The sequence below is a fragment of the Vidua macroura genome, chromosome 8 (genome assembly GCF_024509145.1).
Source record: "Vidua macroura isolate BioBank_ID:100142 chromosome 8, ASM2450914v1, whole genome shotgun sequence".
NCBI lineage: Eukaryota > Metazoa > Chordata > Aves > Passeriformes > Viduidae > Vidua > Vidua macroura.
The window spans coordinates 29,873,198-29,890,546 of record NC_071578.1 but is presented as its reverse complement, the minus strand read 5'-3'; the positions used below and the strand labels follow the sequence as shown (position 1 = coordinate 29,890,546).

Genomic DNA, 17,349 nt, shown 5'->3' with positions numbered 1-17,349 from the left:
CACAGCTACATTCACAAAAGGTGCCTTCAGTGGCTGAGCATGGAGAAATCAATGTTTCCTTGGCATGAATGATGTAGGCTGTTAGGAAAGATTAAGTACAACTCTTGTTTCAGAGTTGGTTTGCAGCGGTACTTGACGGCATCTGTCCTAATAATCCTGTGGCTCTCATCCTTGTACATACCCCTTGTTCATACTCCTTGTTGTGCTGCCACATGACTTCTAGCACAGCATGGTGAGTCAGGCTGGTGAACAGAGCCATATAAAACTCATCCCTTCAGAAATGATTCATGTGAACTCACTTTACTTTTTATTTTGGTTGCACAACTAGGCAAATGAGAAGAAGGTGATAGTGGAGGGCCAGAGGGTCTGGGTCATTTGTCAGGAGTGCTGAATTACAGGCTTTAAACTGGTTGTGAAACTTATGGTTTTATGAAAGCTGTTCAGAAAATTCATTTGAGAAAGTGGCAATTCTAGACAAATGTCTTTGCTTAACATCTGTTGAATGTACTGTGTGTTTCCAAAGTGAAATACTCTTTTTATTTCTATTATTGTGCAATTGCTGTAGCTAATAAAGGTGCTTTCTTTTTTTTTTTTTACACTAGAAACCAGATCTAGATTTCATTCTGTGTGAACCAGCAGATTCTGTACTATTAGTGTCACATGGCAAGTCTGCGAAAACTGTAAAACATCAGAAGACATTTAAAGTACTGCTAACATTTCAGATATCAGTGACTGGAATGTTCTGTAACAGAAAGTCTTTGTTGAAGGAATGAATTTGGTTCATGAATTTGGCTACGTTCTGATCACTCAGGGTTGATATGTGTGCACCTTGCAATATGGTTTTATTTTAGGTTTATGTCTGGCAATTTCTGACTACTTCTTCCCCTTAGCAAATGGTAGGAGGTCTAACAAGCTGGAGGAGGCTGTATTGCGTGCTGAGAGGTGGCAAACTCCTTTGTTATTACTCACCAGAAGAAATTGAGGCTAAAGTGGAGCCAACATTGACAGTTTCCATCAACAAGGTAAAATTTGTTATATGGGGATATTTTATTTGTTTGTTTTCTTTTTTTCTTTTATTGGGGTTTTAAAATTTATTTTATTATTTTGGGGGACGTTCTTTTTAGTTTAAGAAATATGGGCAGTCATTTGGGCTCTAAGCTGCTGGTATGCAGAGTGCTTTATAAGTAGAATGAGAGTGGGATGTACTTCAGTGAAATTTGCAGTCCCCCAGCAGGAGCATAACATTCCTTAGCTGTGGATGTAAATTCCTTCTATTGCATTAGACTGGTTAGCATAGAAGCAAAAAGGAGGGTGTTTTTCCATAGGAAAAGTAATAACCTTTTCTATCACAGTTCTATAAGACAGCTCTTAGAAATGTATTGCTTACAGTCCCCTAGCAATACTCTGGTAGACTTTTGTCCTCAACAAGGTGGAATTCCAACAAAAGCTTTTTTGTTGTTATGTGCTATTTGGCCACAGTCTTAATTAGAAGGAGAAATGGAAAATTTTTCAAAATATTTTAGTGCCTTAAAATAAGCTGCTTTTTTCTTAATGCTGCTTTTGTCCAGAGCATAATAACTTTGGAAGCTCTCTTCTCTAGGATGATATTGTTGCTGTTGTTCATGCCCTGATTGAAAAACCTGAGTTTAAAATGTAATTTTAAAACATTGCTTACTATTTGGCCAAAGAAACAGTAATTAATCTGAAGTAATATTTAAATTAATAATGTTATTGGAAAGACCCTCTAGAATGGCAAGCATTAGAGAGAACAGATGCTTTCAAAAACTGGTGCAGGCATCCAGGGTTAATATCCCATAAGGATGGGCAGAGGAGTTAAATGTTATTTGCAATACCATAGCTGGGTTCATCTTGCATAAGTAAGCAGACCCACTTGGAAGCTGTGTTCAGCACAGGCCGCTCTGGGTTCTGCTGCTGCGCTGCCCTGAGCGCTCGGTGCCAGCACCGATCCCGAGAGAAGTGTTCGGGGCCCGGCTGCTGCTGCGCCGCGGCTGCCAGGCAGGCACACTAAGTCAGCCTCTGCCAGAATTCTGTTTTCTTGCTGTTCAGTTAACAAATGGTAAACTTTAGTAATTTATAGAATGATTAAACAATTCTAAAACATTACAGGATTTTTTTTTTTAAGTTATCTATCAGGCTACCTCATATCTTTCCTTGGGGTTCTCTGTTTTAGTCTAAATCCTAATTTTGCTTTTCCTTTTAAAATAACTATGTTGTACTAAGATATTTTGCTCCTTCGAGTAACCAATGCACTCAGAACCTAAAATCCAGCTTGATAAGCCTTTGCTGAGAGACTATCTTTATGTTTGCAGGGTGTCCTTAAAGCTAACATGTAAAAGATACACGATTTATGTATCTTACACAATTTTACAAAGCTATCAGGCTGCTGGAGAATGACTGTGAATGCTTCTTGAATGGAACTTAAAAAAAAAAAAGAAAATGCTATTGAGAACATACTTGGATCCTTTACTACTTAAACAGTTTCTCTTGAAAATAACTTAATGCCTGCAGATGTTTTTTGAGTCCTTTGTTATGAAATTTCTCTTATGGATTAAATGAAAGCAGACTAATCGTATGGGCTTGTCTGCTACATGTTGTTAAAGAAACAGCAATTTCAAAGTGAAAGTTGAGATTGAACATCAACTCTAGACGTCCTAACTAAAATCTCTTAGGGTTGCATATGTGGCATTTTCATTTTTTATGTGAAGCTGATTCTTTACATGTAATTTAAAGATATTTTCTGAGAAGTAGTGAAATCATCTGGATTTATGAGAAAATGGATTTATCTGGAAAATGTTCACACCATTAACTGTATTTCCAATTCCCTTTGAATTGAGACTTGAAGAAGCCATTAAGACCAGCAAAGTCATTACTTCAACTTTAGATGACTTCACTGCTACTGCTGTTGAGCAAGAATGGTTCTGCAGTTCCTATTATGCAAGTGCTACTGTTATTGTTCCAGCTAAATGTGATTATAACATATTATATTGCACAACTAAGTCGGAAAAGAGAAATGATATTTTCTGTAGCAAAGAAAATTTACTGGAATCCAATTTGAAGAAATATCCTTTATGGGCCAGTTCCTGATTTTTTTTCAAGTTTTCTTTAATTTGAAATGAAAAATAAAGGCCTTGCCTACATGCATTAGCTTAGTAAGTTGGTGTATGTGCCAGCAGTTCATGTTAGTTGCTCAGTGTTTGGAATACATAATCTACTGTGTTTGGTTCATAGATCATAAAACTATTTTTATGCCATCAGTGTCTGAAGCTTGAGGGATTCTGGGATCTTGCTTCAAATTGCTGTAGTCCCACAATTTCCTTCCGGGCATATTTTGTCCGTGCAGTCTTTGTCCCGGAGCCCTGCAGTCGGCAGGCCCAGGGCTCTCTCCGTACCCATGCTGATCACTGAGGGGAGCAGGCTAAGGAACAAGGGTTTGTAGCCACAGGCTCAGGGTCATGGGAGCACTGCTGATCGGTGCAGCAGGAGCAGAGGGACAAAATCAATCTGGAATTACCTTGAATGACAGTCCTTGGTGGTACAGCTGTTCTGGCTAGATCAGGTACAGGACTTTGTTGGAAAATGTGGTGATGGTTGCTGCAGCGTAACTTCAAGGGAACCATGCATATTTCTAGGGAAGCAGGGAGTTCATCCTTGGACTGGAGCAGAGGAGTATGGATGTCAGTTCTAGACCATGTGAGCTTTTAGGGAGCCAGCAACATGAGCAATATCCACTAGATGCGTTGGGGAACTCCAGCACAGGGAAATGAGATAAGCCCTGAAAATATCTGTAGTAAGGACTTTGTCCCACTAGTTGACTTAGGGAAAGCCTTCATAGATGTGAAAATATGTTGGAAAAGCACAGACTAGTTAAGTACCTCCAAATGTCTGGTATCTCATAACTGATTGCTCAGCTGAGTCTTGCAGTTGCTTGAAAGAAGTTGTGGATGCAGGCAGGGGAAGCAGGTAGAACACCCAGATCCTTGAGCCACACATGCTCAAATTGAGCAGTTTGAAAGCTGCTTTATTGGCTCATTGTTGCTTCAAAATGCTTGCTGGTCATTCACTGCTATCTCCTTTTCCATATTTTCAGCTGCTGCATTGCTCCCAAGAACAATGGCACAGATATCCTAATATTGCTTATCCATGTCATACACATTGTACTGACCAGCCAGTGGCCATGAGGATGATTAGTACAAGCTGACAAAACAAGGAAGGGACAAAATATTAGCTGATAGATTGATTTTGGTCAATTAATGTGTTTGAAAGGTATAATTTGAAATTTAACCATTTTTTCCCTTCTTGCCTAAAACAAACTTCATGGAAATTATTAATATTACAACAGAAACCAATGTATGTACAGGTTATACTTGTTTCCAGTGTTGTACTGATTTTCAGTTTGGTTTATTTTTTTGTACTAAAAACATGAAAAGAGATTGTTATATGTGATTTGATTTGTTTAATCTTTAAATAGATGCATAGAACTCAGTCTCTAGGTTATTCAATATTTTTAAGAACTGTAATTTGTTTTGATATCTTAAAATGGTCTTTATAACCAGTGCTTCTTAGCATGTCAAGACTGGCTTATCAGGAAAATGTTGTACCTCAGCAGTAAAAAAGTTCTCTTTATCCCTGTGTCTTTTTCTTAGCTTGAAATATGAGCTTTCCAGAGAGGTGTTATCAAAAAATGTAGAATAAGGTTGGTATTTACAAATACCATGTATTTTTCCCTTTTAGTCTTTCCCCATCTTCACAGAAACAATCTTTTGCATAAAGAATATAAAACTGGCTTTCAGTTCCCCAGAAGAGTCACTTGAGTTCAAGATTCAATTGTTTTCCTATTGCCATCCACTGATTGTTCTGGTCTTTACAATTGCTACAGCAGAGTTGGTTCAGTTTTTTTATAAGACTGGGAAAGATATTATTACAACATGGTAAATTAAAACACTTTTTGTTGTGTTTTTTTTGGGGTGCTTTTTCTGCTTCTTTTGTTTTTGTTCTGTTTTTAATAGCTTTTTGTTGGATGGGGTTTTGCTTTTATTAAGTGGAACTGGGCATGTCGTGTAATTCACCCAAGCCTGACAAATTCATCAGCCCATTGCTGTAATGGCGTCTTGTATGACTGCTGAAATATTCAAGCATCAGATATAGATTGCTGCTTGAGGATTTATCTCCTTTGAATAATACCACAGTTGTGGGATAAAATGTGCAGCAAACATCATTAAATAAACTTGTGTGTATGGTATGCTTGAAGTTCTTACCTGTCAAATGTTAATCTATTTGATTTCATTTTTGCTGGTATCTATGGTTACCTGAGTTAATGGGATATAGAGCACTGATGGATGAATTACTTCATCTCCTATTTTTAGACAGAAGAATTTAAATGAACATATCCATCAGATATGCTACAAGCAGTTGTTGGTATTTCAAATGGTTACTTCAGTAATGCATTTCAAATCTGGGGAATGGTCTGTAGAGCAACTTTTGTTTTTCTGAGTATCGGAACTAGGCTTATCCCCATGGGATCCCATGCGTAAACTTAATTTCTCTAGGTGTATGTTTAATGTCTTTAGCAGATGTTTGACATTTGGTTGAGTTGTGTAGAAGGGAACTGGTTGTTCTGTCCCCACTGTATTTTGAGGAGCCACCTTTGTGGTCAGATTCACTGTCCGTCCAGACAGGAGATGTTTGAACACAGCCCTGGCTGTGATTGTTGGCTTCCTTCAAATCCTGGGCACTGCCCATGCCAGGGATACCCTGGTGTGGCAGGGGGGCTGTGCATGCTCTTGCTGTGTGTTAGATGTCCTCATATCCTGCTGGGCACCAGGGCTGGCCAGCTGCAGGGGGCCAGCTGGTGCCCTGGCACCAAAACTCATTACTCTGCTCTCCTGGGTATGCCAGAAATCCTCTGAGGAGCAGTATTGTAATGGGCTGCTGCTTGCTCAGTCAGGTCAAGTTACATGTGCAAAGATATTCCCAGGGCTTCTGCTTTACTTCTGTAAATAATGTTAATTGTTTTAATTTGCTCATCATGTTGTGATGAGCAGCAATGTTGACCAGTTGTGTTCTGGAATTCTTTTAGTTGTGTTTTAGCTAGACTTAAAGCTTTTAGCATTTTACACACACACACAAACCACTGAGTTAGGGATAAGGGGGATTTTCTTTTTTAATTGTAGTAATGCCATAACTTTTTTTAATTGTACTAATGCCATAAGAAAGTAAATACTCTGAAAATACCACTGGATCTAGTCTAGAGCAATTGAACTATGTCCCTGATCAGAAGGAAAAACCTTAACAGTGTTGCTTTGTAATCTGAGAGTTTTTCTAATTCTAGCTGAAGAGATTTTTTAGACTTGTGTTATACTTTCTGGATATATATACACATTTAATTATTTCTATGTAGCTTTTCCTAATTAAGTTAAAACTAAAATATCTATTTTATAATGGGAAATAGTTTTTTTCTATTAGAGCAAAATCTTGTTCTAGTAGAACTGTATGGGTTATTGCTACAAATGCCCCTTTAAAGATGGCCTAAGTAAGTTTCTTTTTAACTTTCCTGTCACTGTTGTATTACCCTGAATGTCCTGATGCACTAAGATGAGCATTAAATTGATACAAGTTTACAATGCAGTGGGTGAACGATGGCCCACAGAAGTGCAGTAGGAGGTGTAAATAGTAGCTGTATTAATGTGATTGTCCATTCTGAATCGTTTGGAGAAAAGGAGCTGCTTGCTGTTAATGTAGATTATTCACTAAACTACTGTGGAGAAGAGTGAGCAGTGTGACATGAGCTGGTGAAGGTAGAGAGAGGGGGAACACAGAATTACAGTACATTCTGTAATTCAGACTGAACTGCAATAATTGTCCTTTATTAACTTATTTTTCATGTTTTACGCCATTTTAATAGTTTTATGAGAAATTTTTTTTTTTTTTAATGAAAAAAAAAATTTTAACCAGTTCCTGACATTAGGTTTTTTTTTTAATTGGGTATTAACCTGAAGTAGACAAAAGGCCAAATTCCTTACACTGTCATTGGCCATAAGGTGATGCCAGTGTGAAGCAGTAAGTCACTACCACAATTTGTTGTTCCTAGGAAACCAGGATTCGAGCTGTGGATAAGGACTCCAAGAGAAGAGCTAATAACTTCTCCGTTATCAACCCCATGTCTGGAGAGGGTGTGACGCAACGTTTTGCTACTGACAGTAGGGATGAACTTCATCAGTGGATGGAGGCTTTCTGGCAGCACTTTTATGATCTGAGTAAGTAAGCAAGCAGTGCTGGCAGTGTGCCCTCCGAATGGAGCATTATGTGACATCAAAGGGATCTTTGAGTAATTTGAATTGGAATTGCCTCATAAGCCTTTGTTTGCAGGAACAAAAAGAAATATGTTCTCTGGGATAATACTGGGTGGTGGTCTAAGTCGTTGGAAGGCAAATATTTGACTAAACCAAAGTCCATGTGTTCTTGCAGGAAATCAGAGGCAGAATATGTCCATCAACCTCAGAAAACTTGTTCTCTTGGCAATGTTCTTGATAATGTTTTTAAAGACTGATAAATTCTCACTGTCTCTTCCTCCTTCCCACTGTAGTGGGAGGAGTCCACCTCTGCCTGGGCATCCAACCAGTGGTGTGTTGGTTTGGTGAGATCCTGCAAGTATAAAGCCTTAGTATGGAAGCCTTAGTGGCAAGTGGTGAGGATGCTGGAATCGTGTGGGGCCTTGGCTAGGATGCAGATTCAGCCAGCTCTTGGAAGTAGTCACAAGTAAACTTGGGGTTTCCTTGCTCAGCAGTGTCATGGATGAATTAAATTACAATTTGTTATAATAGGGATTGCTTGATTCTGTTGTAGTTCAAAGGTTCTGGTAGCCCTCATCACATGGGAATATGCTCACCCAGCCACACTCCATGCAGCTGGGCAAATACACACTGCTTACCTGGACCTGGTAAAAGCTGTACCTCAGCCTTTGTAACAGGTGTTAAAGTGTTACCCTGATCCTTTGGCAAACCTCTGGAACAACCCTGATCTTACATGGCAGAGGGAACTCATTTATTGGTGTGAAAAACTGTTGAAGTAGTATATTGTGCTCCTTGTTTATCACCAAATCCTTATTTTAAAAATTACATAGATTAATTTGCCTGTGTCTTTTTTCTCTGCTTTCTGCTTGACTCACAGATTTATTGAGAGTAGCGACTGTCAGCTTTTATGCTGCTATTGACAAAGTAGAGTAGCTTCCTGATAGGCATTTTTATCAGGTCAGAAAACAAAATCAGGTCAATTAATGAAATATCAGTCTTTAGTCAGAGATAACACCAATCAAATAATTGAATTGAGGTTGTAGAAACTCAGTGTTGTAGTCATATTTCCAGTCATTTCTAACTTTGATTTACAATGAGAAAAAGCACTATCAATTAAAGAAACACACCAAGCAAAAACTAGGGCATCCTCTTTAAATTATCTGTAGAGTAGGGTAAAAGATCTACTTCTTATTCATTATAGATAGAATACTACCCACAGATTTTTTGAGACATTTTCCTTGGATTCTGAAAAAATGGGTCACTTGGCATTTAAATGCCTTTTTTCTTCCCTGATTCTAAAATTCTCTTAAAATTAATGTGCCCAGAAAACTTAGAATGATTGGTATGAACAAAGTAATTTTAGTGTGTCTTGTTTTCCTTAAGGTCAAAATCTATTAATAGAAAAAGAGGTTTCCTTGTCTGCTAAAGGATAAAAGGCAAGTTATCCTCTATTAAAAACAGAATGTTCCTTTGCCATAACATTGTAACATTGCTGTATAACACCCGGTTTGCAGGATATTGGAGGTTGTTCCTGATAACTTGATGAAGCTTCCTAAACCTTAAAATTTTTTTCTATTTTTTTTCCCTTGAATTTATACTGTTTGGGGATTTGAAGGCAAATTATGATCTTTAGCCATCATAGTGTAAGAGTAATTCTGGATGCTTAAATTCCAGCTAGGATCTTATGACCTTTGTGCTAAGAGAATGAATACAGAGGTGAAAATACAAACACATCCTGAGCATTTGTGCTAAACAAAAGTAAATTCTCACTGTTTAGTATTACTTTGGAGATAGTTTCCTGATGCAACCTAATAACCTCCATTTTTTTTTTCCAGGCTGATGTGTTTAAGTTCCAGTCATTGTTCTCTTTTCTCTCTCAGGCCAGTGGAAGCATTGTTGTGAGGAACTTATGAAAATTGAGATTATGTCACCACGGAAACCACCTTTGTTCTTGACAAAGGAAGCGACCTCCATCTACCATGATATGAGTAAGGGGGATTTGCCTTTTCAAGTTGCAGAGTAACAGAAACAACATTGTCTGAATTCAGATGGCTTCTGGTGTTGGTGGTGAAACACTGAGTTTTTCAAGGACAATTCAGACAATGAAAGAGCAACACAACTGCATACCAAGGAGTTCGTATTAAATCTGAATTTGTAATAGTGCAAATAATGAATACACTTTTATACCTTGAGCTAAAAAACCTGCAGTCTACCCTGAATACACTCAAAACAGCTGTCACTAGAAATAAACACTCATGGTAAGAGTAGTATACAGCTCAGGAAATGTAAAGGTAAAATAGTCCAGCTTGCAAACCAATTGCATGAAATTAATCTGCTGTTCTTACAGCTATTTGAAAGTTTACCTAGCATAAGTTACCTAATTTTTTGGTCTTTGGTAATGATGTTGAAAAATATGCTTGGAAAATCTAGCTAGAGTGTATCTGGGACTTGTATTTTTGCAGAGAAAAATGGTATGCAGCAGGATTTTTTTAATAGTTTTGATACAGAAATAATATTTACAGACTAGAAAAAGTAGGTCACTTTGTTTTACTGGCTCCCATGCAGTATTGACTGAGAAACACTGTACAACTCTAAATGCCTGACTGCTTGCTGCTTGGGATGGAGCTGTGATGATGCTCAAAATGCCATGTGGGTCACTGAGTTACCATGCATCAGAGCACTGAACAATCAAGTTTTATCTAAGCTGTGAATGCTGAGCAGAAATGCAGTAAATGAACCACACAGAAGCTTTACAAAGGTAACATGGTAGTATAATTCCACTGATACACATGTACCTCAGTGAGGAGCAGAACACAACTACATTTCACTCTTAATACTCCATTTTTTTCCTCGATTATATATAGTATTTGTAGTACCCTGTACCCAGCACTGGTGAGGCACCTCAAATCCTGTGTTCAGTTCTGGGCCTCTCACTCCAAGAAAGACATTGAAAGACATTACAAGACACACTCCAGACACACTCTGAAATGTGTCCAGAGAAGGGCAATGAAGCTGGGAAAGGGTCTGGAGCACACATGTGATCAGGAGTGACTGAGGGAGCTGGGAGTGTTTAGCCTGTAGGGAAAGGAGGCTCAGGAGGGACCTTATGTTTCTCTACAGCTCCCTGGAAGGAGGGCATAGCTAGGGGGGTTCAGTCCCTTTGCTTTAGTAACAAGTGATAGGGCAAGAGGAAACAACCTCCAGTTGCCCCAGGGGAGGTTTAGATAGGATATTAGGAAGAATTTCTTCACAGAAAGGGTTATCAAGCAGAGACACAGGCTACAGTGGTGGGGACACCATTTTTGGAGGTATTTGAAAGACAGATGTGCAGATTTGGTGCTTAGGGACATGGGTTGGTGGTGGATTTGGCAGGGTTAACAGTTGGACTTGCTGACCTTTAAATGCCTTTTCCAACCTAAACTGTTCTGTGATCCTATTGAAAATCAGGTACTCCTGCTGTTTGAGGCTGGTACTTCTGCAGTATACATGGAAAAGTCAGTAAGAAGAATAAGAAATGGAGCAAGGCAGTCCTAAGGCACAGAGAGAAAAATGATATATGTGAAGATGTCCCATTTTCTACAGGCTGGCAGCACAAGACTATTTAGTCAGACTTTCATGGGCCTCCTGTGAAACAAAATTTTCAAAGCACTATACAACAAAATGTATTTAATAACTAATACATACAGGTTTCCCTGTAGTACTTTATTTTTTCTTTTACTAGGAAAGAAATATCAGTGCCTACCCTGCTGCCTCAATGCCAGCTGTCACAAAAATAATTCCCTCCTGTCACCTCAGTTCTCTTTTGGATAGCATAAGTAATATTTTCCATTTCATCCATTAATACTCTTAGTAGTTCAGACTTGGTGAGACAATTAATACAGCTTTGTATTCTGAGTAGTAATAAGAAAATAGAAGTAAAATCATTGATGGTGTTTTAATCTAGGTTAATTGCTGTCCCTTAAAATTACAGGCATTGATTCTCCAGTGAAACATGAGGGCTTAGCTGATATCATACACAGGAAAATTGAAGAAAGCAATGGTGAGTTCCTTCTTGGCCAGCAGCAAGAGTCTGCATCTGCCCTATGGGCATCACTCTTTGATGGATCTCATGAGATGACTGTTCAGAAAAACATGCATCTGGACCCAAAAAGAGATGCCACAAGTCCTAAGGACAGCAGAGGAAAGAAAAGAAGAGCTCCGCCTCCACCCTCTGAGAAGTCACCATACAGTGCAGAAGCACAGGTGAACACAGAGCAGCTGGGCAAGGAAAACTGGAGGAAGCCTGACCACACACCTGCCAGTAGCTCTTCCTTTGAGTCAGTGTTAGCTACGAAAATGCAGCAGCTGCAAACCCCCATTGCTCCTCCTCATAAAATTGGTCCTTGTGGAAAAAGTGCTTTAGCTGGCCTGGGGAATCCTATTTCTCTGGTGAGCAAGACCAAGTCCGACACCAAACCAGTACCAACCCCTAGACATAAAAGCATCACAGAAATACTAGACCCCAGGTCCTGGTTGCATCCATAGGCATTATATTTAGCTTAGAGGAGTCTTTGGAATTTAAAGTTTCTCAGCCTTCTCCTAATACTCTTCATTAAAAGTAGATTTTAGCATTTTGCTCAAGCGTTTCCTGTAAGCCAGGGCATTACTGCTAGCTGCAGTCTCAGCTGTATTCATTAGTGGTAGTATCAAAATAATTGCACTAGAATGGGGGGGTGGTTTTCTCTGTCTGGACTAACGGTACTATTTCTGAAAACAATAGTTCAGTACTTTCCTCTTGAAAAAAACCACAGTGTTCAGGGTAACCTCAGCTGTCCCCACAGCAGGCATGTTACCAGTGCCTTCTACCAGTGCCTCAGCTTAGCCCATCCACAGCTCCTCAGACTACTTAAGTGGGAATTCACCACACATATTCAGCACAGATCTTGCAAAGCTGGTAATCTTGGGCTCCATGCTTACTGCATCCTCTCTCTCCCTCGCTGTTTAGGAAACATTGCTTATATGGTAATCAAGTATGAAAAGCTTTTGTGCTGTTCTGAATGGCTCTGTAACTCCATACGAATTTCTGAGGCAGTTCTATCAATTTAGTGTGGGATTTCCCAAGTTCCTGCTGGTTCATGTGCAGTTGGAATGGACCAGGGTTATCTGTCTTCGAGCAAGGATATGCTCCATCACTGCTGTTGATTTTGGGCTAAGACAGGTGTTTAAAAGCAGTTGCTGGGTATATGCACATGCTTGTCTTAGGGTTGTTTTTCCTGACAAATGTGGGTCTGTAACACAGCTCCTCCTTTGTGGAGCCTCTCAGCTGTTCCTGGTAGGGAGCTGGTTTGTAAACAGGCAGTGTTACTAGTAGGCAAAACAGGGTTTTTTAACCAGTTGTTCTTTCTGCAATAGCAGAGAATAAGCACTTCAGGTGAAGATACTGAACTTTGATATTCTTTCATCAGACTGTTCACCAGTTCTATAAGAAGTATGGGTTGTTAGGGTTCCTGGGGCACCTGCAAAATATCTACTGCATAAGAAAAAGCTGTGTTCTCTTGGATCCACAGCTTCACTACCCAGCCATTTCCTTGTCTGATGCATTTGTCTCAGATGCTGGAACTTATCCAAGGGCAAAGGTCTGCTTGCAGTTCTCCCCTGGAGAGACTTGGTGCTTAGACCTGTGTTGAGAGGGTCATTTCAGGAACTGCATACATACTGTTCATTATTTATTAATTTTTTCCCTAAGTGTGGACGGCTCTGGGAGCTTTACCATTTCTCCAGAAGATACTGTGGGCACGGTTGGTTGGTTGGTTGATTTATTTTATTTAATTTTTTGTCTTCCGCTAAGCTCTTGGCTCCACAGTTGTAAAGGTATCTGCTGAATTCCCTCAGTAGTTCATTTGGGATGGGGTTGAGAGGCAGGTTTCATTTACAAATCTTTTTGCAGGATTAGAGCCCTTTGTTCTAGAACGTCCTTGTTCATTCTTCATTTAATCACATTCCATTTTCCCTCTGAAACAACCATAATAATTCTTACAATAAATCATGCTGTTACTTAAGTGGATGGTTTGTGAATGGCTTATAAATAGGAACAGAAAAACTGAAGAAAAACTACATGATTATGTAAATCAGACAGTCAACTAAGTGGACTGTACAACTCTGAACAAGAAATGGGAAAAATTGGGAGGGGGGTGAATCATATTTTCCAAAATGCAGCTGCAGTTTATTTAGCTTTAAATCTAGCCTTAAATGTTTCTGTGCTCAGAAAGAAAAAAAAAAAAAACAACACTTTTCTCAGTAACCCCCTTTCATTTTGTAGATATATTTTTTTTAAAATCTCATACATTTATAAGGAAATAAGGCACCATAATGAGGATTTATTTTTAAATTCAACAGACCATTGAATTTCAACAAGCAGTTTCTCTATTAAATTCAGTGGCTTTGTTTGAACTGAACATATGTATTTTAGCAAGGCATTTAATATTAATTGGAAGTCTTCAAGTGATGAGAATTCACTCATACCTCCTGTTGCAATACTTAATTACCCCAGGTACATTTTTCACTTGATTTTCTATTTGCATTTCTAGCTCCACCTTAAGTTATTTTGGTCTTTTTATGCATTTGATTGCTTATATTGATCTCCGTAGTATCAGCTTTTCTAATTGCCTGTGTGTAGTTATAAATCATGATTATGTCCCTTTTAACCTTTTCTCTGATGAGATGTACTGCATTCCTTAACTTTCCTATGGCAATGAATGTTATCCAAGACTAATTAATCTTCACGTTCTTCTCTGTATTTCTCATGTACAGAAATATTTGTAAGGGTGACATCTGAATTAGATGCCACATGTCAATAGTGATCCATCAGGACTGTGTAGAGCTATAATGTGATCCTCTTGCTCTGAATATCTCCCTCTCTCTCTCTCCTCAAAAATTGCTTTTTTTTTTTTTTTTTGTGGAAGCATTGCCTTGGATGCTGACTGTTATGGGCCATGTCCTCTTCAGAGTCTTTCTCAAGAATGTGGTACATCATCCTCTCATTATCTTACCTTATATTTTCTTGGAAATATAGATTGTATTTTATCAGCATTAAAATACTGCTCATGAAGTGATCCACATTGCTCTAAGTGACCTGTCCTCATTCTTTACTACTCCAGCAGTCTGCATGTCCTTTGCAAATTTATTGCAAGTGATTTTTACAGTTTATTCCAGATCATTGATTTTTAAAATTGAATGCAAGGTAAGGTTTGTAGAGAGAGGTGATAAGTTTTTATTACATCAGTGACATGGGTAGGGGGTGGGGAAAAGCAAACAGGCAGGCCATTGAATTTCTGTCCCTTTTATCCTAGAGCCTTTAAAACTCTGAGTAAGATGGCAAACAGCTATATTTCTTGCTGAATCCCTACTAATACAGTATCTTGAAATTATTATTATGATATTTTAAAGAAAATTACATGTTCATCTTGTTTTCAGAAGGTTACTCAGGGTTCTTGTGGGTAACACCTCTGTGCAGGTATCTTTGCAAGCCAAGCTTAATATATCGAAGAGTAAAATGCAAACTGTTGTTCAAGACCTATTCTCCATGAAGCTGTATTGATATTCTATATCTATCCTTATTAGACTCATGTGGGCCAGTTCACGATATTGCAGTGACCACCACTAAGCAAACAAGGCCATTAATTATTCTGTTCTTCTGCTTCAGAACTATATAATCCCTGTTATGAAGAAAGAGTTGATTTAGGTTTTAGTATTTATTGTTACTTTGCCTTTTTTTCCCCTCCCCCTTCTGTATTGCCATTAGTGCCTTTGCATCTTCTGTGAAGCAAGTTGGTGTAACCAATAAAACCTGCAGGCTCCCAGGAAACAGAGAACTCAGCTATACAATAAAGTCAGTGCCCCTGGAGGAACTGCTGCTCCCAGCAGTAGAGGAGAATGTAACGTTTCACCATCTTAGCAGCTGTGTTTGGTGAGGATGCTTTAATTGCATGACTCAAAATATCAGGGATCAAAACCCAAGTCATTTGGCAGCTTCCTTCTGGGAGGAGGCTTGGAGGACCTGTGGCTTCTTCCAGCCCTTCTGTCCCATTCCCCTGTGTTCACATTTGTGTAGGCAAGCTGGAATGCTGTCATCTGGCAGGGAAGTCCATTGAGAAACATTTCTCCCAGGATGAATAGCTCCAATAATCCAGTGTAGCACAGGGAGGACGTTGGTGGTACCTGCTGAACTACACGTGGGATTAGAGACTTGACTGAGGAATGTGTCGGGCCTGCTCTGAAAACTATACCTGCTTGTTCTCTGCTGGGATTAATTAATGCTGCTTAAAACCAGAATTAAGGGTCGGATGCAGTCTTGAAGTGGGAGAGACAGAAATCAGCCCAAACTCTTCTTTTAGGAAGTACAACTTGAAATTAATTGCTAGTTCAAACATGAATATAAATTTCACAGAACATGAACTTCTGAAATATTGACTGAACAAAGCCTTAATTTATTAACTTTTTATATTTACCTGATGTCTTCAGCTGTTTATTTGGTCTTGGAATGGTAGATGGTACCTTCTGTGGTTTTAAAGGCATTGCCTTCAAATGCTTACATTTTTACTAGTATTGTGGGGTTTTTTTCCCATGGTAATAATACTAATAGTTATTTTTTGGTGGCTTGTACGTATTTGGAAGTACTGTCATAGTATTCAGAATTGATTTCTAATTAATGCAAACTACCTTAATAGAAAAATGGAGATTTAGACACTAATGTATTGTGAAATGTTAGAACAGAAATCTTCTTATTTTGCTGCTAGCATATTGTATTTCTGTTAAAATATGCAAGTGAAATTAAAAACATTTCTAGAATAAAAGGTTTTTGGTGTAATTTTTTTCAATCTGGAACTACATTAAGGTTTACTCCAGTGTATAAGCCATGGGTGATGGCTGCTGTAAAATGAGAGAGCTCAGGGGTAGCTCCTTTTCCCTTGGGCCTGCCATGAATGTAGCCCTGTAGGCTCATACTGACAACAGCAAACAGTATCAGCCTCAGTTTTCTGACTTGGAGGAAGGGAGGAAAAGCCATTTAACTGGCTTTCAGTTAAATCAATGCTCCCTGCCATTCAGTGAATCCAACGGACACCACCTTGTGTGAGTCGGTAAAGTTAGAAATATTATGAGATGCACCTTTTTTCCACAAATGTGCCAAAACAAAACAGCCTGTTTTAGGATTCATCTTACTTCTCTCATAATCATGGAGGAAAAGATGCCATGAAGTAGATTTACATCTTGCTTTCTGCTTTGTAAGGTGGCTTCATAAATAAGCCACTGACATCCATTGATTAATTAATTAATCCATCCATTAATTGTTTTCCTTTCACAGGAAGCCTTGTGCTGAAAGGGAGCTCTTATCCACCTCACCAGCTAGAGCTCAGTGTGACACTACTAATTTAGAACTAACTGAGCTGCTCAAGTGTTCTTTTGACCCAGTTATAAAATTACTGTAATAAATGCAAAAGGAATTGTGAGACATTTTAATTTTGGAATTGGAGTCCATGATGAAACAAAGAAAGTGGGATTGACAATTGCAAGGCAACTCAGTGCAGCTGAGTGATTTAATGAAAATTGTGCTGCAGCTAAAGCTGCTGCAGTTTCCTTTAAGGAATCATGGGAATATAAGATATGATGAGCTCTTCATATAACCATTAGTAAATGGTTAAACTGTAATTGTTCCATGTATGTATTACATACTCACAAAAAAACCCAGTTTGTGAGACATCAAAATAAATTGCTTTTTATGAGGAAAGAACAATCTTTCAAGATTTTTATATCAAGATAGCTTTCTAAATGTTTTTTATGTACCTCCCCAAAGGGAGAAAATTTATAATAGCTAGTGAAGTGTCTTTTATTCTGTTACGGTATTTCTTCACATTTCTATAAACTTCTTGCAAAATAGCTACAAGAAGCCATTATTTATAGTATATGTTGTTTCACCTCAAGGTTTTTTTTTGAGCTCTTGTCCAGTGTTCAGTAATGATACAAAATACTTGCAGAAGAAAGTCGTTACATACACAGCCTTTTC

The 17,349-nt window shown here is 38.6% G+C and overlaps 1 protein-coding gene across 3 annotated transcripts in view; it reads left to right on the top strand.

Moving 5' to 3' along the window:
• The window catches only part of RTKN2 (rhotekin 2), a 52,515-nt gene extending 35,941 nt beyond the window's left edge, over window positions 1–16,574 (top strand). The window contains exons 9-13 of one of the 3 annotated variants that reach the window (XM_053983513.1): window positions 891–1,022; window positions 7,109–7,274; window positions 9,191–9,298; window positions 11,281–11,349; window positions 15,091–16,574. In XM_053983513.1, coding sequence (XP_053839488.1) covers window positions 891–1,022; window positions 7,109–7,274; window positions 9,191–9,298; window positions 11,281–11,349; window positions 15,091–15,110 — 495 coding nt within the window. In that variant the 3' untranslated portion in view covers window positions 15,111–16,574. Of the gene's footprint in view, window positions 1–890; window positions 1,023–7,108; window positions 7,275–9,190; window positions 9,299–11,280; window positions 11,553–15,090 lie in introns of all 3 variants that reach the window. The other 2 variants (XM_053983511.1, XM_053983512.1) reach the window with 2 other exon arrangements.
• Window positions 16,575–17,349: the final 775 nt, after the last annotated feature.